The sequence below is a fragment of the Lithobates pipiens genome, unplaced genomic scaffold (genome assembly GCF_037356315.1).
Source record: "Lithobates pipiens isolate NorthernLeopardFrog02 unplaced genomic scaffold, aLitPip1_a1.2 Scaffold_37, whole genome shotgun sequence".
Classification (NCBI taxonomy): domain Eukaryota; kingdom Metazoa; phylum Chordata; class Amphibia; order Anura; family Ranidae; genus Lithobates; species Lithobates pipiens.
In genome coordinates this window covers 4,839,771-4,864,197 of record NW_027507825.1, presented here as the reverse complement: position 1 = coordinate 4,864,197, position 24,427 = coordinate 4,839,771, and the positions used below count along the sequence as shown (strand labels likewise).

Sequence of the window (24,427 nt, the reverse complement as noted above, 5' to 3'; positions counted from 1 at the left end):
ACCTTGGGGCTGTAGACTAAAAAAATGTCTGAACGCATCGGTCAGATGGCCACCTTCACCACCGCTCCTTCTGACCGACGCCTCAGCAACACGTTGTCCAGGACCAGGAGTTTGTAACCTCCCAGTCTCTGGGAACGTGTTGCACAGACCTTTCTGCAAGGCCTCCCGGAGATGTCTCATCCTCTGCTCCCTCTGCGATGGCAAGATAAGGTCGGCAACCTTACCCTTGTACTGTGGATCAAGGAGAGTGGCCAGCCAGTAATGGTCTCTCTACTTGATCCGAAGAATATGAGGATCCTTCCGCAGGCTTTGCAGGATCAGGGAGGCCATGCAGCGTAGGTTAGCTGAGGCATTCGGTCCGGAGTCCTCTGGGTCACTAAGGACAACATGATCCGCAGCTACCTCCTCCCAGCCACGTACAAGTCCACGGGTTTCTTGGGACTGTAAACCAACCCTACAAGACTGCTGCTGCTGAGTGCTAGGCTCTACCTCCATGCTGACACATGATCATCCTCCTCCTCTTCCTGTGTGATGGGTGGGACTGCTGCTGCTGAGTGCTGGGCTCTACCTCCATGCTGACACATGATCATCCTCCTCCTCTTCCTGTGTGATGGGTGGGACAGCAGGAGCACTGTCAGGATAAAGGGGGCCTTGAGAGGCAAGGAAGTCCTCCTTTTCCTGCCTCTGTTCTGCCTTAAGTGCCCTGTCCATTATTTCACACAGCGTATGCTCCAACAGGTGGACAAGAAGTACAGTGTCACTGATGCATGCACTTCCCTGCTCACTATCCTTGTGGCCTCCTCAAACGGTGACAGGACAGTGCATGCATCCCTGATCATGGCTCACTGGCGTGGTGAGAAAAAACCGAGCTCCCCTGACCCTGTCCTGGTGACGTAGTCGCACAGGTACTCACTGATGGCCCTCTGCTGCGTGTGCAGCCGCTGCAGCATGGCCAAGGTTGAGTTCTACCTGGTGGGCATGTCACATATAAGGCGGTTCTTGGGCAGGTTCAACTCCTTTTGGAGCTCAGCTAGCCGAACACTGGCATTAAATGATTGATGGAAATGCACACAGACTTTCCTGGCCTGCTTCAGGACATCCTGTAAGCCTGGGTACCTGACCAAGAACTGCTGCACCACCAGGTTAAGGACGTGAGCCACGCAGGGTACATGGGTCAGTTGTCCCTGTTGGAGGGCGGAGAGGAGGTTGGTGCCATTGTCGCAAACCACCAATCCTGGCTTAAGCTGGCGTGGCGTCAACCACCTCTCGGCCTGCCCCTGCAGAGCTGACAAAATATCCGCCCCAGTGTGGCTCCTGTCCCCCAAACAAACCAGCGCATGCACGGCATGGCATCTTTTTGCCTGCGTACTTGCGTAGCCCCTTGAAGGCCTACGGAGCATCACTGGTTCCGAGGACAGAGCACTGGAAGAGACCATGGAGGAAGAAGAAGAGGAGGGGGTGGAGGAGAGAGGTGTGTCACAACCAGTAGTAGCATTTTGGAGGCGTGGTGGCAGAACAACCTCCAACACTACTGCACCTTGTCCTGCATCCTTCCCAGCTGCCAGAAGAGTGACCCAATGGGCCGTGAAAGACAGGTAACATCCCTGTCCATGCCTGCTGGACCATGAGTCAGCGGTAATATGCACCTTACCACTGACCGCCCTGTCCAGCGAGGCAAGGACATTGCCTTCCATATACCGGTAGAGAGCCGGAATCGCCTTCTGTGAGAAAAAGTGGCGTTTGGGGTCCTGCCACTGAGGAACCGCACATTGCACAAACTCACGGAAGGGGGCCAAGTCTACCAACTGAAAAGGCAGCAGTTGAAGTGCTACCAATTTAGCATAAAGCTAGCTAGCATTCAACTGATGGGCATATGGATGGCAGGGAGTGAACTTCTTTCTACGGTCCAGCAGCTGGGGCAGGGAAATTTGCCTTCTACAATCAGACGTGGGTGTACTGCTAGCAGGGTACACGCAAGCACTTGGCTGTGGCACACTTAATTCTACACCTTCATTCCTCTCAGTACAGGTTTCAGAGAGGATTGAAGGTCTAGTGGGGTTGGAAATCCCAGCTGATAAGGAGCAAGGAGAGGTCCGCTTTGTTCTTTGGTGTGGGTCTTTGAGGTAAGCTTGCCAACGAGCTGCATGGCAGGTCAACATATGTCTGGTTTAGCATGTGGTGCCCAAGAGGCCGATGTTTTGGCCACGCGAGATACGCTTGAGACATATGTTGCAAATAGCAGCGGTGCGATCTGATGCACTCGTCTCAAAAAAGGCCCACACCAAAGAACTTTTAGAATAACGCGCAGAGGCAGCACCCTGCACAGGCGGAGCTCTGTGGTGTGATCCAGTCGGTGCGCTGCCCCTAAGCTGGCCCCCGGAGGGCATCCTGCCTCGGTGGAGATGTGCCTCCCCCTCCTCTCTCATACCAGGCACCCACATGGAGTCAGTGACCTCATCATCCCCTCCCTCTTCATCACTGGAGCAAACCTGGCAGTATGCTGCAGCTTGTGGAAAATGACTGCTATATTGCTGTCCTTCTTGAGCATCCCCTCTTTCTGCACTCAAGCTACTGCCTTTCTCTAGCGGAGTATCATCATCAGAGCCTACAAAACACTGGGCATCCTCCTGGAACATGTACCCAACACTGTGCTCAAACAGTTCGGGGGACTCCTCAGGAGGACATGGTGGGTCTAGGGAAGGAGTCACTGATGATGACATTGAGATGAGGGAAGAGGCTGCGTTGGCAGCTGCTTTGCTTGGGTGAGAGAGTATGAGGAGGATGAAGAGGGCTTGGTCATCCACTCTACCAAATCTTCGGCATGATGCGGCTCAACACGTCCAGCTGCCGAAAATAAGGACAAGTGTGTCCCATGGCCACGTGCTGATGATGATGCACTGCGTCCACGACCAGCACTGTTGTCTCTAGACACAAAGCCTGCTTGCCCTCTTTTATTGGCTTGTGCCTGTCTGCCTCTCCTTGTTGGCCTTCCAGACATGGTAATGGCCTACAGGGAGAAGGCAAAAACAGCAATTGGGTAGTGTATATTGTGCATAGAGGCACAAAACACCCACTAACTCCTGCAGATGCCTTTATTATAGAACACCAGCAATTAAAGGGTAGATACCGGTGTATACTGTGCTGTGCTGGAGGCACACAACAACAACTAAGTCCTGCAGATGGCTCAATTAGAGAAGAGCAATATAGGTAGATACAGGTGTATACTGCGCTGAATGTACACAGACAACACCCACTAACTCCTGCAGATGCCGGAACACTACACAAGGCCACAGTGCTCGCGGCCTTATATAGTGTGGGGCGTGTACTACATAGCCTGAGCTATGATTGGCCACAGGCATCCTGCCTGTGGCCAATCATGGCTCTCCTCGCTGCCGGCACTGTGATTGGCCAAGCATGCGGGGTCATGAGCCAGTAATGCACTGCAATGGCTCAGTGCATTGTGGGCCGTGAGCGCCACACGAATTTGGTGCAAGCGGCCCACAGAGCTCATCCCTACTCTTGAGCAACTGGAACCCTTTCAGAAGTGGAGGAAGGGGAGGGGAAGACCCACTCCGCCCCCCCCCCCCCCCCACTGCTCACCGGTGTTTCTTGAGCTTATCGTTTGCACCGGCCCACCCAAGAAATGTTTCTACATTGCCGCTTGTCACAGAGGTGATAAAAAAACTAGATTGTCTTTGATCAACTCTATGGCATAGAAGGACCTGAGCAACGTCATGTCACTTCCGGTCCAGGGTGGATTTTTTTTTTTTTATTAAAGCAACAAAGAATTATTTTTTTAATCTTTTGCTTCTAAAGGTATAGAAGAGATTTGGAGTCTTTTTGCCCCCAGATCTTTCAATAAAGAGGACCTGTCATCCTTAGTTCTATTACAAGGGATGTTTACATTCCTTGAAATAGGAATAAAAGTGATAAGAAAAAAAACAAGTGCCTCCATCCCTCACATGTGAAGTATTGCTGCAAACCTTAGACCAAGAGCAATATGTCTAGTGCTAGATCTCCACTGTAACTCAAAAGAGGTAACCTGTATGGGTGATTAAGCCTAGGTTCACATTGGAGAAATTTGTCATGCGATTTGAGAGATCAAAGTGCTAAACATATGCACGGTCACTGTACTAATGACACTGACTGGGAAGGGGTTACACATCTAGGGTGATCAAAGGGTTAACTGGGTGCCTATTCAGTGCTTTTGTGTACACAGTGTGCTGCATTTACTAGGGGAAGAGATTGATTCTAGTCCCTGCTTTGCAGAGACACAGGATTGGTCCCTTCCCCCTGTCAGAACTGTGTGTTACTAATGATCAGTGGGTGTCAGAGGACACCGAGCCCCCAGGGCTCTGCAGATCAGCTTTTGCTTTAGGAAAATGCAGATTTAAATATATATACGTGATTCTGCTCACAGCTGCCGCCCTTTAGCAGTAATAGTCAGCAAGTGGTTATTGGGGTTTATGATGGGCTAAATCAAAGGGTTGTCTCCTGAGTAGGGATGAGCTTCAAGTTCGCAACTCATGTTCGACTCGAACATTGCCTGTTTGGTGAACAGTGAACAATTTGGGGTGTTCGCGGTATATTCGAAAAGCCGTGGAACACCCTGTACAAGTCTATGGGAGAAATCTAAAGTGCTAATTTGAAAGGCTAATATGCAAGTTACTGTCCTAAAGTGTTTGGGGACCCGGGTCCTGCCCCAGGGGACATGTATAAATGCAAAAAAAAGTTTTAAAAATTGAAGTTTTTTCTGGAGCACTGATTTTAATAATGCTTAAAGTGAAACAATAAAAGTGTAATATTCCTTTAAATTTCATACCTGGGGGGTGTCTATAGTATGCCTGTGAAGGGACGCATGTTTCCTGTGCTTAGAGCTGTCCCTGCACAAAGCATAATTTCTGCAGGAAAAAAAGTAATTTAAAATCACTCGAGGCTATAATGAATTGTCGGCTCCCCGTAATACAGAGAACAGTCATTGAAAGTCACTGATTAAAAAAAAGTGTGGGGTTCCCTCAAATTCAATTACCAGGCCCTTCAGGTCTGGTATCGATATTAAGGGGAACCCCACGTCAAATAAAAAAAAAAAAAAAAAGACGTGGGGTTCCCCCTAAATATCCATACTGAAGGGTCTGGTATGGTTATTAAGGGGTACCCCGTGTCAAATAAAAAATAATTATGTGGGGTTCCCCCTAAAAATCCATAACAGACCCTTTATCCGAGCACACAACCTGACAGGCCAAAGGAAAAGAGGGGGGATGAGAGAGCGATCCCCCTCCTGAACCGTACCAGGCCACATGCCCTTAACATTGGGAGGATGCTTTGGGGGTCACAGACCCCTCAAAGCACCTTGTCCCTATGTTGATGAGAACAAGAGCCTCATCCCCACAACCCTGGCCGGTGGTTGTGGGGGTCTGCGAGCGGGGGGCTTATTAGAATCTGGAAGCCCCTTTAACAAGGGGACCCCCAGATCCCGGCCCCCCTGTTTGAAATGGTAAGGGGATACAAAAGTACCCCTACCATTTCACAAAGAAAGTGCAAAAGAAGGTTAAAAAAGAAAAACACACTTTTGAAAAAGTCCTTTATTAAAAATAAAAAAATAAAAATTGCTATCCAGCGACGGATGGTCATCTCTCCAGCGATGGCTGATCTCATCCAGCGACGGGTGATCTCTCCATCCAGCGCAGCACAGTCCATCCATCCTTCCTCTGTCTCCACTGGCGGAGACACTGCATTATCCTGGCAGCCTGACATTTCTTATATGAGGAGGGCGAGGCCACTCGTCACCTGACCCTGCCCCCCTCTGACGCAAGTGGGGAAGCCTGGCTTCCCCAATGACGTGTGGGTGACCCCGCCCCCTCTGATGTAACGGAAACGTGTGTTACATCAGAGGGGGACGGGGTCACCCACATGTCCCCTGGGGCAGGACCCAGGTCCCCAAACACTTTTTAGGACAGTAACTTGCATATTAGCCTTTAAAATTAGCACTTTAGATTTTGAACGTTCGAGTCCCATAGACTTTAATAGGGTTCTAAAGTTCACAAAAAGTTTAGGTCTGTTCGCAGGTTCTGGTGAAAACCAAACCGGGGGGGGTGTTCGGCTCATCCTTACTCCTGAGTAAGGTTACAGCAGAATGGTTAATGGCCATTCTGATCTTTTGACATTTCCATACTCTTGTAGAAAAGTTTACTAAGATTAAAACGGCTATGGAATGCACTCCTGGGATTATAGCCAGGGATGGAAAGGGGATCATTGCTGCTATATGTCTCCTTTCCCAAAAAAGTAATTGCTGACTTGCTCATTTGCTGATGAATTTTATAGCCATGAGGCTTCCTTGTGTCTTCTTAAACAGTTTTTGGGGTGCCCAGTTCACATTATCATCACAACATGTAATCTTTATAGATTAGGTCTATTAGATCCCCAATTTTCCTTATATCACATTCCAAAGCATATTGGAAGAAAGTTCTGATCCACTTGTATAGCCAACATCTGTGCTGTCATTCTGACAACTCTGAACCCAGAAGTGCTCAGAGATGAGGACTTTTGGGTTCCAACCAACCCACTCCCCATCCTAAATTCTTCCAGGAGTCCCAGGCTGCATGTGTGCCTGGGGTGTGGGATTCTGGGTTCCTGCTCAGTGGGATGAAGTCACTGATCACCTGCCCACACACATGTATAAATGGTCAGGTGACTGACCAACCCCATAGATCACTACTACAGGAATCTATACATGCTGCAGCAAAAATAAAAACAAACTTGTGGCTACAGATTTTTTTTTAATCTATTCACTGCACTGCTATAGCTGTGATGGTAGTGAAAGGGTTAACCAAGCACCACTCAGATTTGACTGATCAAATCTTCCAGCCCCCCAAAGCAGTCTAAAACCCCCAAAGAGATCCGATCAATCCCCATAGGGGGTGCATCTGTGAAGTTTAAATGTTCATAAACATTCCCCCAGCATTCCCCCCAACAAGCTGGATGGACATTTATATAAAGAGGGTGGGTGTGAAGGGGTTAAGAAGATATTATTTCTCCGCTGATAACAGTGTGATAAGGTCCAAGAATTAGAAAACAGTCTATGATTGGATATTTATGGAGCCTAAAGGTGTATTTTGATGACATTATCATATTTCTATATTATTAATATTTATTTTAGATATAAAACCGTCCCAGAATATTATTGTCTCAGTCAGTCCTGTTATACTCACCGTAATTCCTCTATCTGGCTTGTTATCAGAGCATCCATCAGGTCCCTGAAATGAGGACCCCACAGATTGTTCTCACTCAGGTTCAGTGTCCTCAGTGTCTGGTTATTTCTTATTCCAGATGCCAGGTGGGGGCAGGAACTGTTTGTCAGGTGATTATTATCCACTCTGTAGAAGAAGAGAAGAATGTTACCAGAAGAAAATTAATTTCTCCCACCGGAATGAATGTAACTATTCTCTACATGAATGGAACTCATTTCTCCTTATTGGAGTCATTTATATCAGATCATTTTATAAAACTCCAGGAAATTGAAGAACAATGTTAATAGAGTATACACCCCAATATCATCATACTTGTGTACACAAACTTCTTATGAAAAGTCTCATATGTGCTTAAAAACAATGTGAAAATGTTGGTATTAAAGCGTTTGTTAAGCAAAAAAATAAAATATTGATCCTGTTCCCTTAAAATATGTTATACAGCACAGTGCTTGTGTTGTGTCATTTGGACCCCCGTTTCACCTGAAATACCCGGCTGATCCTGCCTGGCTATACCCTCCCCCCTGAAAACTGACCATGATCATCATGGCTGCTGAGCGCCAACACCATGGTCAGTTTGAGTGGGCCAGTCATCCACAGCCTGCTGTCTGTCTCTTGTGTCTTTCTCCCCCCTCCCAACTCCCAACTCTGCCTGTCTCTGCACGTACCGGTGCCCCCCTCCCCCCGCTGCTTTCATATCTGCAATTAAATACTCCCATCCTCTCTGCACCATTATAATAATTGTCCCTGTGCCTGTGTACTGTAAATAAAATCTGCCCAATTGTACCTATAGGATCAGCTGATTGTCGGCTCTCTCTCTCTCTCCTCTTTCCCCCTCCTCCACAGCTGACATCAGTGGGAGGGCTCAGTCCCGCCCACTGGGACTATGAGCTGAGAGAGAAAAGAGAGAGCTGACAGTCAGCTGAGCTCCTGGAGCCACGCTCATATAGGTACAATTGGGCAGATTTTTTTACTGAACACAGGCACAGGGACGATTATTATAATGGTGCAGATGGGATGGGGGTATTTAGTAGAAGTGGGTTAACAACCACTTCAACGGCACTCCATAGCAAAATGATTTTCACAGTTTTTGAGAGCATATGAGACTTTCCATAAGAAGTTTGTTTTTAAAAAATAGCCTGAATATATATTTTTATAACAAGCAAAGAAATGGGTGAGAATGCAAAAAAAAGTTTGATGTGTAAAATATTCTGTATAATGAATACTACCCAAAATATATTGTCCTGTTTATCATATCTCCCAGCTTTAGAACTTCAGAAAGAGGGACAGCTTGGGAAGGAGGAGTCCTGAGTGTGATGCCCACCATTGCAAAAAAGTGGGTGTGACCAAACTGTTTACAATGGGAGAGGCTTAAGGGGCACAGTTACAAGGAAGCTCAGCTTTTGTTTACCTATAAAATATCATGTGCCACAAGCAAGAGTCTCACGAAGGGCAACAAAGCTAATAAAGGGTCTGGAGGATCTTAGTTATGAAGAAAGGTTGCAAGCACTGAACTTATTCTCTCTGGAGAAGATGCTTGAGAGGGGATATGATTTCAATATACAAATACTGTACTGGTGAATGACCCCAAAATAGGGATACAACTTTTCCAATTAAGGGAATTTAATAAGAAACATGGCCATTCACTAAGATGAAAAGAAAAGAGGTTTAACCTTAAACTACATAGATGGTTCTTTACTGTCAGTGGTAAGGATGTGGAATTCTCTTCCACAGGCGGTGGTGTCAGTGGGGAGCATCGATAGTTTAAAATAAAAACTACCTGTATTAGATACAGTAAGCACCTGGACGACCGCAACATACAGGGATATACAATGTAATACTGACATATAATCACACACATTGGTTGGACTTGATGGATTTGTGTCTTTTTTCAACCTCACCTACTATGTAACTATGTAACAAACACAAATAAACCTCAGTACAATCAATAAAAAAAATGCTTCTATTACAAATAGTTTGGCACACACTAAAAATAGACAGAGAGCTACAACTTCATCTGAGCCAAACTTACAGAAGAACTTCACTAAAATAGTCAGAGGGCCCAGTAATATGTAATAAACAGAATGCAGGGGCGGATCCAGAGTCTAGTCTTGGGAGGGGCACTGCCAGAAGATAAGGTGTTGCTTATAGAACTGGGGGAGGTCCAGGAGGGCACAGACCAGGGAGGTCAAGGGACCTACACTGTACATTGCGTTGTAAATACTGCCTGGTGTGTAATTTGGATATAAAGAAACAGAAACTAGGCAACAGGTGGTTATGGGACATTCTGCAGAAGAAGAGAAGAATGTTACCAGAAGAAAATACATTTCTCCCCCAGGATTGAATGTAACTATTCTCTATATGAATGTAACTCATTTCTCTTTATTGGAATCATCTATATCAGATCACTTTATAACACTCCATGACATAGAATATTATAAAAAAAGTTATAACGAAGTAGACCAGTGCAGGCCACCCCCCTAATTCATGCAACCGACCCCTAATCTAAATGCAAGGCACCAGATGCATGGATTTCAATGGGGTTTATTTTTATTTTTTCAAGCACGTGATCAGAGTCTGAGGCTCTGATTGCCTTAAAAAAGGGTGGGCTCGGGGCGCAGAGCCCACTCAGTTGTGTGACAATAGCGAATTAATATTTGGTAATGTCTTCTTGCTTCCCCTCCCGGCCAATCAGGAAGTGGGTCCTGATTGGCCAGGAGTCCTAAGACCCCATTGGCCATGAGTCCTAAGTCTTGATTAGCCAGGAGGAGAAACAACTACCAGGACTCGGGAGGAGATGTGGGGGGGAGAAGTCACCAAAGCAGCAACCTGGATGGGGCAAGGCTGGTGGGGGGCCTGACAGGCGAGTGGAGCGGTGATCAATCGAGCAATGGGGGAGTATTGATTGATAAATCGATGAGAGGTGGGCAGTGGATGGCTGGCTGGGGGAAGGGGGTGGCTTGTTGGATGGGGGCCGTGGGCTGCCCCCCTACTACCAAGACAATTATGCACTAGCTGCCACTGGAGTAGACCCCAGGGGCGTAACTATAGGGGGTGCTGCAGTCGCGACCGCAACTGGGCCCTGTGATGCAGGGGGCCCATGTAGCCCCCTCTACGTATGGCCGGCAGCAGCATAGGCAGCTAGGTGTACCAGTGCACCATGCACACGGGTGGCTGGAGGTGGAGGGTGACTAGCAGAGCTCCATGCTCGACTATCGCACTGGCTGCTCTTTAGTTGTGCATTCCCCGCATGACCTGTGTCCTCGGCCGGCTCCTCAGAGTACCCCTCTCCTGCTCCATGCATTGCCACTCAGTCCGATGTCTGTTCTCTCCAGCCAGAGTGAAAAAAAAACTGCTGATGCCAGTGGTGGAACTACAGGGCTCACAAAGGTCATACCTGTGACCACGCCCTGGAGTTCTACCGCTGGACTCGGAGGGAAGGGAACAGGCTGGGGTTCGGGGGGGCCCTTCATGGTTTCTTGCATCGGGGCCCTGAAGGTTCTAGTTACGCCACTGGTAGACCCCCAATATTATCATCCATGTGTAGAGGTGATTTCTCCAGACGCAGGATGAGCACAGAATACCACTGACATGACTTGTAGTGTGCTATAATCTCCTTTTGTATGGAGCATGAATGGTATCAGCAGACAGTTTGAAGCCGGATCAGCATTGCTAGTGATTGATCAGAATAGTCAGGTGACAGGAAGCTCATATGAGGCTCTGATTGGTGATTGCAGTGAGATCTGATCCCCCCATGTATGTCCTCCTATAATCTCATCTATTTTACTAGCTAATAGGCCAAAGAGAATGTCAGATTTTTAAGTAGGTTTTATGAAGTGCCTCTTTCATGGCTGATTGTTATAAGATCCAAGAATTAGTCAACAGTCCAGGATTAGCTATATACTGAGACAAAAATGGAAATACATATAATTGCATTATTATTAATAATATTATTTGGTTTAGATATAAAAAATGTCCCAGAATATTATTGTCTCAGTCAGTCCTGTTATACTCACCGTAATATCTCTATCCGGCTTGTTGTCAGAACTTCCATCAGATCTCTGAAATGAGGACCCTCCAGATTGTTCCCAGACAGGATCAGTGTCCTCAGTGTCTGGTTATTTCTTATTCCAGATGCCAGGTGGGGGCAGGAACTGTCTGCCAAGTGATTATACATCAAACTAGAAGAGAAGAATGTTACCAGAAGAAAATACATTTCTCCCCCCCAGGATTGAATGTAACTATTCTCTACATGTATGGAACTCATTTCTCTTTATTAGAATCATTTATATCAGATTCCTTTATAACACTCCAGGACATGGAATTTTATAAGAAAAATGTTATAATGGAGTAGACACCCCAATATTATCATCCATGTGTACAGATGACTTGTAGACATGCTCACTTCCCAAAAATTTGTTTGTTTTTGTTTCATTCATTTTTGTTTTTTTTTTGTTTTTCAGGTCATTCCTTATGATCAAAATTCTTTATTTCGGATAAATTCGAAAATTCGTAAAATGTAAAAATTCGGAAATGTAAAATTTGTAAATTCGAAAATAAATTTGTAAAAATTTAAAATCAGAAAATTAGAAAGTTTGAAAATAAGAACGAAAATTCGAAAATTAAAAAAATCCAAAAATCCAAAAATCCAAAAAATCTGAAATGACAACTAACAATAACTAACTATTAAATTATAGATATTTGAATTTCCTTTCAAATTTGGCTGTTAGTGAACCTAGCGAATATGAATTTATCCGAAGTTATGAATTATCTGAAACAACGCATGCCACATATAAACAAATGGAATGTAACAAATTAATAATAAAAAAGTTTTTTATTATTATTAATTTATTACATTCTCTTCATTTAGATGCGGCATCCGTTATTTTGGATTATTCATAACTTTGGATAAATTAGTATTTATTATGTTCACTAACAGCCAATTTGAAAGGAAATTGCAATACCTATTATATAATAGTAATAGTTATTATTTCAGATTTTAGAATTTTGGGGTTTTCAAAATTTTCTTCTTATTTTTAAATTTTCAGTTTTCCAAATTCCTGAATATTCAAATTTCCGAATTGTTGACCTTCGAATTTTCTAAAAAATTAATTGAAAGGGTTTTTGTTAATTTGAATATTTCCGAGGTAACAAATTTGTGGAATTTTGTTTGAAAAATGGAATGAAACGAATTGCACACGTCTAATGACTTGCATTGTGCTATAATCTCCTTGTGTATGGAGTATGAATGGTATCAGCAGACAGTGTGAGGCCGGAATAAGCATTGCTAGAGATTGGATGGGATGTTTTTTTTATCTGATATTCTCTGCTGATAAGAAGGAAGTATGGAGGAGATCCCTCAAGATTGAATAGCAGATGTGCATCACAATAGCACAGTGGTTATCACTTCCACCTAACAGCACTGGGGTCATAGGTTTGAATCCCAACCACGGCACTACCTGTCTGGAGGTTGTATGTTCTCCTGGTGCCTGTGAGGGTTTCCTCCCACACTCCAAAAGACATGCTGGGAGGTAATTGGTCCTATTATGTATATGAATGTAAGTTAGGGATATTAGATTGTAAGCTACTTGAAGGCAGGGATTGATATAAATGTATAATATGTGTGTAAAGTGCTGAATACATTTTTGGCAATATATAATAGTCATATGAGTCATATGAGGCTCTGATTGGTGATTGCAGTAGGTTCATATTCCCCCGTGTATGACCTCTTATAAACTCATCTATTTCAGTTACCAGACAAAACAGAATATCAGATTTTATTAAACAATTATTTCACGGCTAATAGAGTGATAAGATTCAAGAATTACCCAACATTCCAGGATTAGCTATTTGCTAAGAAAAAAAAGGAGAACCATATAATTACATTGTATTATTATTTATTATCATATTTATATATTATTTATGTGGTTTAGATATAAAACTCACTGTAATTCCTCTATCTGACTTGTTGTCAGAGCTTCCATCAGATCCCTGAAATGAGGACCCTCCAGATTGTTCACAGACAAGTTCAGTCTCCTCAGTGTCTGGTTATTTCTTATTCCAGATGTCAGGTGGAGGCAGGAACTGTCTGTCAGGTGATTAGACATCAAACTAGAAGAGAAGAATGTTACCAGAAGAAAATTAATTTCTCCCCAGGATTGAATGTAACTATCCTCTAATGAATGGAAATCATTTCTCTTTATTGGAATCATTTATATGAGATCACTTTATAAAACTCCAGGACATAGAATTTTATAAGAAAATGTTATAATGAAGTAGACCAGCGCAGGGCGCAGGAGTGCCGCCCACCAACCAATCCATGCACCCGGACCCTAATCTACATGCAAGGAACCAGATGCATGGATTTCAATGGGGTTTATTTTTTTTTACGCACATGATCAGAGCCTGAGGCTCTGATTGGCTTTAAAAAGGGTGGGCTTGGGGCGCAGAGCCCACCCAGTTGTGTGACTGTAGCAAATTAATATTCGCTAATATCTTCCTGCTTCTCCTCCTGGTCAATCAGGAAGCGGGTGCTGATTGTCCGGGAGTCCTAAGACCCAATTGGCCACAAGTCCTAAATCCTGATTAGCCAGTAAGAGAAGCAACTGCCAGGCCTCGGGAGGAGATGCGGGGGAGAGAAGCCACCAAAGCCACAACCTGGATGGGGTAACTGCAAGGCTGGCGAGGGGCCTGACAGGTGAGCGGAGATCGATCAAGCAACAGGGGAGCATTGATTGATCAATCGATGGGAGATGGGGGTGGCTGGCTGGGGGAAGGGGGTTGGCTTGTTGGATGGGGGCTGTGGGCTGCCCCCTCCCCCCAAGAAAATTATGCACCAGCTGCCACTGTAATAGACTCCCCAATATTATCATCCATGTGTAGAGATGGTGATATCTCCATACACAGGATGACCACAGAATACCACTGGCATGACTCATATTGTGCTATAATCTCCTTGTGTATGGAGCATGAATGGTATCAGCAGACAATGTGAGGCCGGGATCAGCATTGCTAGTGATTGATCGGAACAGTCAGGTGACAGGAAGCTCATATGAGGCTCTGATTGGTGATTGCAGTAAGATCTGATTCCCCCGTGTATAATCTTCTATAATCTCATCTATTTTACTAGCTACCAGACCAAAGAGAATATCAGATTTTTAAGTAGGTTTTATGAAGTGCCTCTTTCATGGCTGATTTTTATAAGATCCAAAAATTAGATAACAGTCCAGGATTGGCTATATACTGAGACAAGAAGGGAAATACATATAATTGCATTATTATTATTATTATTATTATTATTTGGTTTAGATATAAAACTGTCCCAGAATATTATTGTCTCAGTCAGTCCTGTTATACTCACCGTAATTCCTCTATCTGGCTTGTTGTCAGAACTTCCATCAGATCCCTGAAATGAGGACCCTCCAGATAGTTCTTAGACAGGTCCAGTGTCCTCAGTGTCTGGTTATTTCTTATTCCAGATGCCAGGTGGGGGCAGGAACTGTCTGTCAGGAGATTAGAGGACAATCTGTAGAAGAGAAGAATGTTACTAGAAGAAAATGAAGAGAATAGTTGCATAATAGCACCTTGTCCCCATGTTGATGGGGACAAGGGCCTCAACCCCACAACCCTTGCTCAGGATTGAATGTAACTATTCTCTATATGAATAAAACTAATTTCTTGTTATTGGAATCATTTATATCAGATAACTTTATAACACTCCAGAAAATAGAATTTTATAAATAAAATATTATAATGGAGTAGACACCCCAAAATAATCATCCATGTGTAGAGATGGTGTTCTCCATACACAGGATGACTACAGAACACCATTGACATGACTCGTAGACATGTGCACTGCCACAAAATTAGTTTATTTTGTTTAATTCGTTTTTTAAGAGGTTCTTGGGTAATTTCTTATGATCAAAATTTGTTATTTCGAATACATTTGTAAATTCAAATATTCTGAAATGTGAAAATTCTGAAATGTAAAATTCTGAAATTTTGAAAATTTGAAAATTTGTAAATTCGTAAATGCGAAATCCGAAAATTCAAAAATCCAAAACAACAACTATTAAATTATAGATATTGGAATTTCCTTTCAAATTTGGCTGTTAGTGAATGTAGCGAATACAAATTTATCCGACGTTATGAATTATCTGAAATAACACATGCCACATCCAAACAAATGGAACATAACAAATTAATAATAAAAAAATAAATAAATATAAAAAAACATTTTTATTATTCTTATTCATTCATTATGTTCTATTCGTTTAGATGTGGCATCCGTTATTTTAGATAATTCATAACTTCGGATAAATTTGTATTTGTTATGTTCACTAACAGCCATATTCGAAAGGAAATTCCAATACCTATAATTTAATAGTTGGCAATAGTTATTATTAGTTATTATTTCAGATTTTTGAATTTTTAGGTTTTCCAATTTTCGGATTTTCGTTCCTATTTTAAAATTTTTGTTTTTCTGAATTTCCGAATCTTCAAATTTCCGAATTTTAGTTTTTCAAAAAAATGCATTAAAAGGGTTTTTGTTAATTTGAATATTTCTGAATTGACAAATTTGTGGAATTTTGTTTGAAAAACGAATTTGGAATTAAATGAATTGCACATGTCTAATGACTTGCATTGTGTTATAATCTCCTTGTGTATGGGGCATTAATGGTATCAGCAGACAGTGTGAGGCCGGAATAAGCATTGCTAGAGATTAGTGATGAGCCGAACACCCCCGGTTCGGTTCACAGCAGAACAAAAAATTTATTCGAACATGTGAACACCGTTAAAGTCTATGGGACACGAACATGAATAATCAAAAGTGCTAATTTTAAAGGCTTATATGCAAGTTATTGTCTTAAAAAGTGTTTGAGGACCCGAGTCCTGCCCCAGGCAACATGGATCAATGCAAAAAAAGTTTTAAAGACGGGCGTTTTTTCAGGAGCAGTGATTTTAAAAATGATTAATGTGAAACAATAAAAGTGAAATATTCCTTTAAATTTCGTACCTGATGGGGTATCTATAGTATGCCTGTAAAGGGGTGCATGTTTCCCGTACTTAGAACTGTCCCTGCACAAAGTGTAATTTTGCAAGGAAAAAAAGAGTGTTCTCTGTATTGGCCGACAACTCATTCATTGATAAAAAAAAAAAAAAAAAGCGAATGGATATTAAGGGGAACCCCATGTCAAATAAAAAAAAAAAATTGACGTGGGGGTCCCCCTAAATATCCATACCAGACCCTTCAGGTCTGGTATGGATATTAAGGGGAACCCCCGCATCAAATAAAAAAAAAATTGATGTGGGGATCCCCCTAAAAATCCATACCAGAACCTTTATCCGAGCATGCAACCTGGCAGGCCGCAGGAAAAGAGAGGGGACGAGAGAGCGCCCCCCTTCCTCCTGAACCGTACCAGGCCACATGCCCTCAACATTGGGAGGATGCTTTGGGGGTCTGTGACCCCTCAAAGCACCATGTCCCCATGTTGATGTGGAGAAGGGCCTCATCCCCACAACCCTGGCCGGTGGTTGTGGGGGTCTACGGGCGGGGGGCTTATCAGAATCTGGAAGCCCCCTTTAAAAGGGGACCCCCAGATCCCACCCCCCCATTTGAAATGGTAAGGGGGTACTACCATTTCACAAAGAAAGTGTAAAAATGGTTAAATAAGACAAACATACTTTTGAAAAATTCCTTTATTAAAAATAAAAAAAAGATTCCAGCGGTGGTAATCCACTCTTGCTATCCAGCGACGGATGATCATCTCTCCGGGGTCCAGCAATGGCTGATCTGATCCAGCGACGGGTGATTTTCAGTCCAGCGCTGTCCATACATCCGTCTTCTGTCTCCACTGCGGAGACACTGCGGGGATCCCAGCGCTGACGTGTCCTATATTAGGAGGGTGGGGCCACCCGTCACCTGACCCCGCCCCCTCTGACGCTGATGAAGCCATGGGGTTCCCCAGTGACGTATGGGTGACCCCGCTCCCCTCTGATGTAACGCACCTCCCCCCGCCTTCCTAATATAAGAAACGTCAGCGCTGGGATCCCCAAAGTGTCTCCGCAGTGGAGACAGAAGACGGATGCATGTATGGACAGCGCTGGACTGAAAATCACCCATCGCTGGATCAGATCAGCCATCGCTGGACCCCAGAGAGATGATCATCCGTCACTGGATAGCAAGAGTGGATTACCACCGCTGGAATCTTTTTTTTTATTTTTCTTATTTTTAATAAAGGAATTTTTCAAAAGTGTGTTTGTCTTATTTAACCATTTTTACACTTTCTTTGTGAAATGGTAGGGGTACTTTTGTACCCCCTTACCATTTCAAATGGGGGGCCGGGATCTGGGGGTCCCCTTGTTAAAGGGGGCTTCCAGATTCTGATAAGTCCCCCACCAGCAGACCCCGACAACCACCGGCCAGGGTTGTGGGGATGAGGCCCTTCTCCACATCAACATGGGGACATGGTGCTTTGAGGGGTCACAGACCCCCAAAGCATCCTCCCAATGTTGAGGGCATGTGGCCTGGTACGGTTCAGGAGGGGGGTCGCTCTCTCGTCCCCCCCTCTTTTCCTGTGGCCTGCCAGGTTGCGTGCTCGGATAAAGGGTCTGGTATGGATATTTAGGGGGACCCCCACGTCATTTTTTTTTTTGACACGGGGTTCCCCTTAATATCCATACCAGACCTGAAGGGCCTGGTAATTGAATTTAGGGGAACCCCCACGCTTTTTATTTATTTATTTATTTTTTTATCAATTAATGAATTGTTGGCTAATACAGAGAACACTCATTGAGTGTTCTCTGTATTAGCCCCTGTACACACGGTCGGAAATTCCGACGGAATATGTCCTATCGGACAGTTTTTTCGGATATTCCGACTGTGTGTGGTCTCCATCGGACTGTTTCCGTTGGAATATCCGACGGACCAACTTTTCCAACTTGCCGGTAAAATTTTCTGACAAAATGCTCCGATCGGACATACTCAGATCATGTCCGACGGACAAAGTGCCATGCATGCTCAGATCAAATTCCTAGACCAAAGCTATTGGCTACTAGCCTGAACGTAGTCCCGTCGTAACGAAATAACGTCATCACGTTATGTACAATCGGATTTTCCGACAACTTTGTCTGACCGTGTATATGCAAACAGTTTTGGACAAAATCCGTCAGACAAAATCCAACGGATTTGGTTGTCAGAATGTCCGACAGTGTGTACAAGGGCTTACGGGAGCCGACAATGGAAAGTGATTTTAAAAGACTTTTTTTCCTTGCAAAATGACACTTTGTGCAGGGACAGTTCTAAGCACGGGAAACATGCGCCCCTTCACAGGCATACTATAGACACCCCCCAGGTATGAAATTTGAATCACTGCTCCTGAAAAAACAGCCATTTTTAAAACTTTTTTTTGCATTGATCCATGTCCCCTGGGGCAGGACCCGGGTCCCCAAACACTTTTTACGACAGTAACTTGCATATTAGCCTTTAAAATTAGCACTTTAGATTCCTCCCATAGACTTGTACAGGGTGTTCCGGCTTTTCGAATTTGCCGCGAACAGCCCAAATTGTTCACTGTTCGCTGAACAGGCGAACAGGCAATGTTCGAGTCGAACATGAGTTTGACTCGAACTCGAAGCTCATCCCTACTCCTTATATATTTTATATTCATGTTTTAATTTATATTATTAAATAACTTTCCATTTTCTGTGCTCTTAGTGTGTTATGTTATACCACCTTTTACACTTTCTAGTTTACTCCAGTGTTCCATATATATGTGTCCTTATGCGAAAAAAAAAAACCCAGAGGAGGTGAGGGGGATAAAATAATTTAAGGGAGGAAGAACTACCGTTGTGGGTGTAGCCTACCCCTGCCATCACTATCCATCATGCAAACGTATCTTTAAATATAGTTGCTTTTTTGCATATCTATAATTAAAAACAATAAGAATTACAAGTTGTGGATCACCCCTTATCACTTCCTTTTCTCCCTTTCCTTTTTAACTTACTCTATTTTTGGCAATTATTTTTTTTTTCTATTTCTTGGGCGTATTTTCCCCATTCTTTCCATATTATATCAAATTTATCTTGTTTATTTCCGTTCTTATATACCCATCTTACCGCTTCCCTTATTTCATCTACTTCCTTTTTCCATTCTTCCAGTGTTGGGACAGTGACTTGTTTCCAATGTCTGGGTACTAATCTCTTTGCCGCGTTTAGTAAATGTGGGATTACACTATTTTTATATGCCTTTCTGGTTTCCATAGCCCCGTGGAACAGAAAATGCCACGGCACCAATTCTATTTGTTCCTTTGACATCCTCTTGACCCACAGGGCTATTTCCTCTCAAAATATCTTTATCCTGGGACAAGTCCACCAGCTATGAAGAAAAGTACCCTTCTCTCCGCATCCTTTCCAACATTGATTATCTGCAGTTGGGTATATTTGTGCTAGTAGTGCCGGAGTTCTGTACCATCTAGTCAAGAATTTGTATGACATCTCCTGAATGGATGAACTTATTGATAAGGAATATGTTACTTCTATTACATTTTTTATTTGTGAGGTTGTGAAAGTACATTCCAGTTCTTTTTCCCATTCCTTAATGTAATAAAGGTATTGTGCCTTTATCCTCACCCCTAATAAGTTCATACATTTGAGATAATAGATGGTTAGGTCTTGACATCTTTCTGCACATTTTCTCAAATGTAGTTAGGGTGTCCTGGGATCTAACTTGCAGTTCTATTCTCTTAAAGAAAATTTTCATTTGGTTATACCTCCATCCTGCCATTTTCATACTTCCCTGTTCTAATTCTAGTTTTTGAGGCATAAGAACCCCCTGCGGGGCATATCTTAGGCACGTAGTGTTCCCCTCTAATTCCCATGGGCCCAGGGCTTCCTTCTCCTCCCCGGGAGGAAACCATGGATACCCTCCTAATGGTGCAGGTGGGGATATTCTTGGGGCGCATTTGCCTGTTTTGTTCAGTCTATCCCACACTGCCAGTGTGTTCCGCATTACCGGGGATGTCCATTTGGAAAACTCCATTTAAAACTACTCGTGGCTATAATGAATTGTCGGTCCCGGTAATACAGATAAAAGAAGTAATTGAAAAAAATGACATGGGATCCCCCAGTCCATTACCAGTCCCTTTGGATCTAGTATGAATTTTAAGGGGAACCCCAAAGCAAAACAAAAAAAAAATTGCATGGGGTCCCCCCAAATTCCATACAAGGCCCTTCGGGTCTGGTATGGATATTAAGGGGAACCCTGGTGCCATTTTTTTTTAAATGGCTTGGAGGTCCTCCTCGAAATCCATACCAGACCCTTAACCGAGCACGCAACCTGGCAGGCCACAGGAAAAGAGGGGGGATGAGAGAGCACTCCCCTCCTGAACCATACCAGGTCACATGCCCTCAACATGGGGAGGGTGCTTTGGGGTAGCCCCCCAAAGCACCTTGTCCCCATGTTGATGGTGACAAGGGCCTCAACCCCACAACCCTTGCCCAGTGGTTGTGGGGGTCTGTGGGCAGGGGGCTTATTGGAATCTGGAAGCCCCCTTTAACAAGGGGACCCCCAGATCCCAGCCTCCCCCCGTTTGAAATGGTAACAGGGTACAAATTACTTTTTTCTTTAGAAATGTCATTTTGTGCAGGGACTGTTCTAAACATGGGAAACATGCGCCACTTTACAGGCATACTATAGACAGCCCCCAGGTACGGGATGGTTTTCTTATCAGCAGAGAATATCAGATAACAAGGAAGTATGGAGGAGATCCCTCAAGACTGAATAGCAGATGTGCATCACAATAGCAAAGTGGTTATTACTTCCACCTGACAGCACTGGGGTCATCAGTTTGAATCCCAACCACGGCACTACCTGCCTGGAGGTTGTATGTTCTCCCTGTGCCTGTGAGGGTTTCCTCCCACACCCCAAAAGACATGCTGGGAGGTAATTGGTCCTATTATGTGTATGAATGCGAGTTAGGGATGTTAGATTGTAAGCTCCTTAAAGGCAGGGACTGATATGAATGTACAATATGTGTAAAGTGCTATATACATTTTTGGCGATATATAAATACTTGTAATAAATATTAAATAAAATGGTCAACAGGAAGGTCATAAGAGGCTCTGATTGGTGATTGTAGTAATTTCAGATTCCCCAGTGTATGACCTCCTATAATCTCATCTATTTTAGTTACCAGACAAAACAGAATATCAGGTTTTATGAAACAATTATTTCATCGCTAATAGAGTGATAAAATTCAAGAATTACCCAACATTCCAGGATTAGCTGTTTACTGAGACAAAAAGGAGAACAATATAATTACATTATATTAATAATTACATTATATTATTATTATTTATTATCATATTTATATATTATTATGTGGTTTAGATATAAAACTGTCCCAGAATATTATTGTCTCAGTCAGTCCTGTTATACTCACAGTAATTCCTCTATCCGGCTTGTTGTCAGAGCTTCCATCAGATCCCTGAAATGAGGACCCTCCAGATTGTTCCCATCCAGGTTCAGTGTCCTCAGTGTCCGGTTATTTCTTATTCCAAATGCCAGGTGGGGGCAGGAACTGTCTGTCAGGGTATTATTATCCAATCTGTAGAATAGAAGAATGTTACCAGAAGAAAATGAATTTCTCCCCCAGGAATGACTGTAAGTATTCTCTACATGAATGGAACTAATTTCTCTTTATTGGAATCATTTATATCAGATAATTTTTATAAAATTCCAGAAAGTAGAACTGGGGACAAAGAGAAGGCATTTTTATCAACCAGTTCCCTACCGCCGTATTGTGACGGCGACAGGAACCATTCCTCCCCCAAGTAGGCATCATATGACATCCTCGGCTTCCCAGCATTGTGGAGAGGGCGCTCGCTGCATCACTGGGGACACGATGCGTGTGCCCAGTGGCCGTGATCTCTGCAGGGCACCGATGATTGCCCAGTAACAGACCCGGGATGTGGATCTGCCCACAGATCCACGTCCTGTCAGGGGAGAGGAGAACTGATCGTATGTTCCTTGTACAGAGGAACACCGATCGGTCTCCTCCTCTCATCAGTCCCCCCCCCCCACAGTTAGAATCACTCCCTAGGACACACAGGATGACTACAGAACACCATTGACATGACTCGTAGACATGTGCACTGCCACAAAATTAGTTTTATTTTGTTTAATTCGTTTTTTAAGAGGTTCTTGGGTAATTTCTTATGATCAAAATTTGTTATTTCGAATACATTTGTAAATTCAAATATTCTGAAATGTGAAAATTCTGAAATGTAAAATTCTGAAATTTTGAAAATTTGAAAATTTGTAAATTCGTAAATGCGAAATCCGAAAATTCAAAAATCCAAAACAACAACTATTAAATTATAGATATTGGAATTTCCTTTCAAATTTGGCTGTTAGTGAATGTAGCGAATACAAATTTATCCGACGTTATGAATTATCTGAAATAACACATGCCACATCCAAACAAATGGAACATAACAAATTAATAATAAAAAAATAAATAAATATAAAAAAACATTTTTATTATTCTTATTCATTCATTATGTTCTATTCGTTTAGATGTGGCATCCGTTATTTTAGATAATTCATAACTTCGGATAAATTTGTATTTGTTATGTTCACTAACAGCCATATTCGAAAGGAAATTCCAATACCTATAATTTAATAGTTGGCAATAGTTATTATTAGTTATTATTTCAGATTTTTGAATTTTTAGGTTTTCCAATTTTCGGATTTTCGTTCCTATTTTAAAATTTTTGTTTTTCTGAATTTCCGAATCTTCAAATTTCCGAATTTTAGTTTTTCAAAAAAATGCATTAAAAGGGTTTTTGTTAATTTGAATATTTCTGAATTGACAAATTTGTGGAATTTTGTTTGAAAAACGAATTTGGAATTAAATGAATTGCACATGTCTAATGACTTGCATTGTGTTATAATCTCCTTGTGTATGGGGCATTAATGGTATCAGCAGACAGTGTGAGGCCGGAATAAGCATTGCTAGAGATTAGTGATGAGCCGAACACCCCCGGTTCGGTTCACAGCAGAACAAAAAATTTATTCGAACATGTGAACACCGTTAAAGTCTATGGGACACGAACATGAATAATCAAAAGTGCTAATTTTAAAGGCTTATATGCAAGTTATTGTCTTAAAAAGTGTTTGAGGACCCGAGTCCTGCCCCAGGCAACATGGATCAATGCAAAAAAAGTTTTAAAGACGGGCGTTTTTTCAGGAGCAGTGATTTTAAAAATGATTAATGTGAAACAATAAAAGTGAAATATTCCTTTAAATTTCGTACCTGATGGGGTATCTATAGTATGCCTGTAAAGGGGTGCATGTTTCCCGTACTTAGAACTGTCCCTGCACAAAGTGTAATTTTGCAAGGAAAAAAAGAGTGTTCTCTGTATTGGCCGACAACTCATTCATTGATAAAAAAAAAAAAAAAAAGCGAATGGATATTAAGGGGAACCCCATGTCAAATAAAAAAAAAAAATTGACGTGGGGGTCCCCCTAAATATCCATACCAGACCCTTCAGGTCTGGTATGGATATTAAGGGGAACCCCCGCATCAAATAAAAAAAAAATTGATGTGGGGATCCCCCTAAAAATCCATACCAGAACCTTTATCCGAGCATGCAACCTGGCAGGCCGCAGGAAAAGAGAGGGGACGAGAGAGCGCCCCCCTTCCTCCTGAACCGTACCAGGCCACATGCCCTCAACATTGGGAGGATGCTTTGGGGGTCTGTGACCCCTCAAAGCACCATGTCCCCATGTTGATGTGGAGAAGGGCCTCATCCCCACAACCCTGGCCGGTGGTTGTGGGGGTCTACGGGCGGGGGGCTTATCAGAATCTGGAAGCCCCCTTTAAAAGGGGACCCCCAGATCCCACCCCCCCATTTGAAATGGTAAGGGGGTACTACCATTTCACAAAGAAAGTGTAAAAATGGTTAAATAAGACAAACATACTTTTGAAAAATTCCTTTATTAAAAATAAAAAAAAGATTCCAGCGGTGGTAATCCACTCTTGCTATCCAGCGACGGATGATCATCTCTCCGGGGTCCAGCAATGGCTGATCTGATCCAGCGACGGGTGATTTTCAGTCCAGCGCTGTCCATACATCCGTCTTCTGTCTCCACTGCGGAGACACTGCGGGGATCCCAGCGC

At 43.1% G+C, this 24,427-nt stretch overlaps 1 protein-coding gene across 1 annotated transcript in view; it reads right to left on the bottom strand.

Annotated features, from left to right (window-relative positions):
• LOC143956606 (NACHT, LRR and PYD domains-containing protein 12-like) overlaps positions 1 to 24,427 on the bottom strand; it is a 198,475-nt gene that overhangs the window by 111,737 nt on the left and 62,311 nt on the right. Inside the window, exons 7-11 of the mRNA XM_077466819.1 lie at positions 21,686 to 21,850; positions 14,605 to 14,769; positions 13,191 to 13,355; positions 11,261 to 11,425; positions 7,209 to 7,373 (exon numbers count right to left, since the gene is read on the bottom strand). Coding sequence (XP_077322945.1) covers positions 7,209 to 7,373; positions 11,261 to 11,425; positions 13,191 to 13,355; positions 14,605 to 14,769; positions 21,686 to 21,850 — 825 coding nt within the window. The remainder of the gene's footprint in view (positions 1 to 7,208; positions 7,374 to 11,260; positions 11,426 to 13,190; positions 13,356 to 14,604; positions 14,770 to 21,685; positions 21,851 to 24,427) is intronic.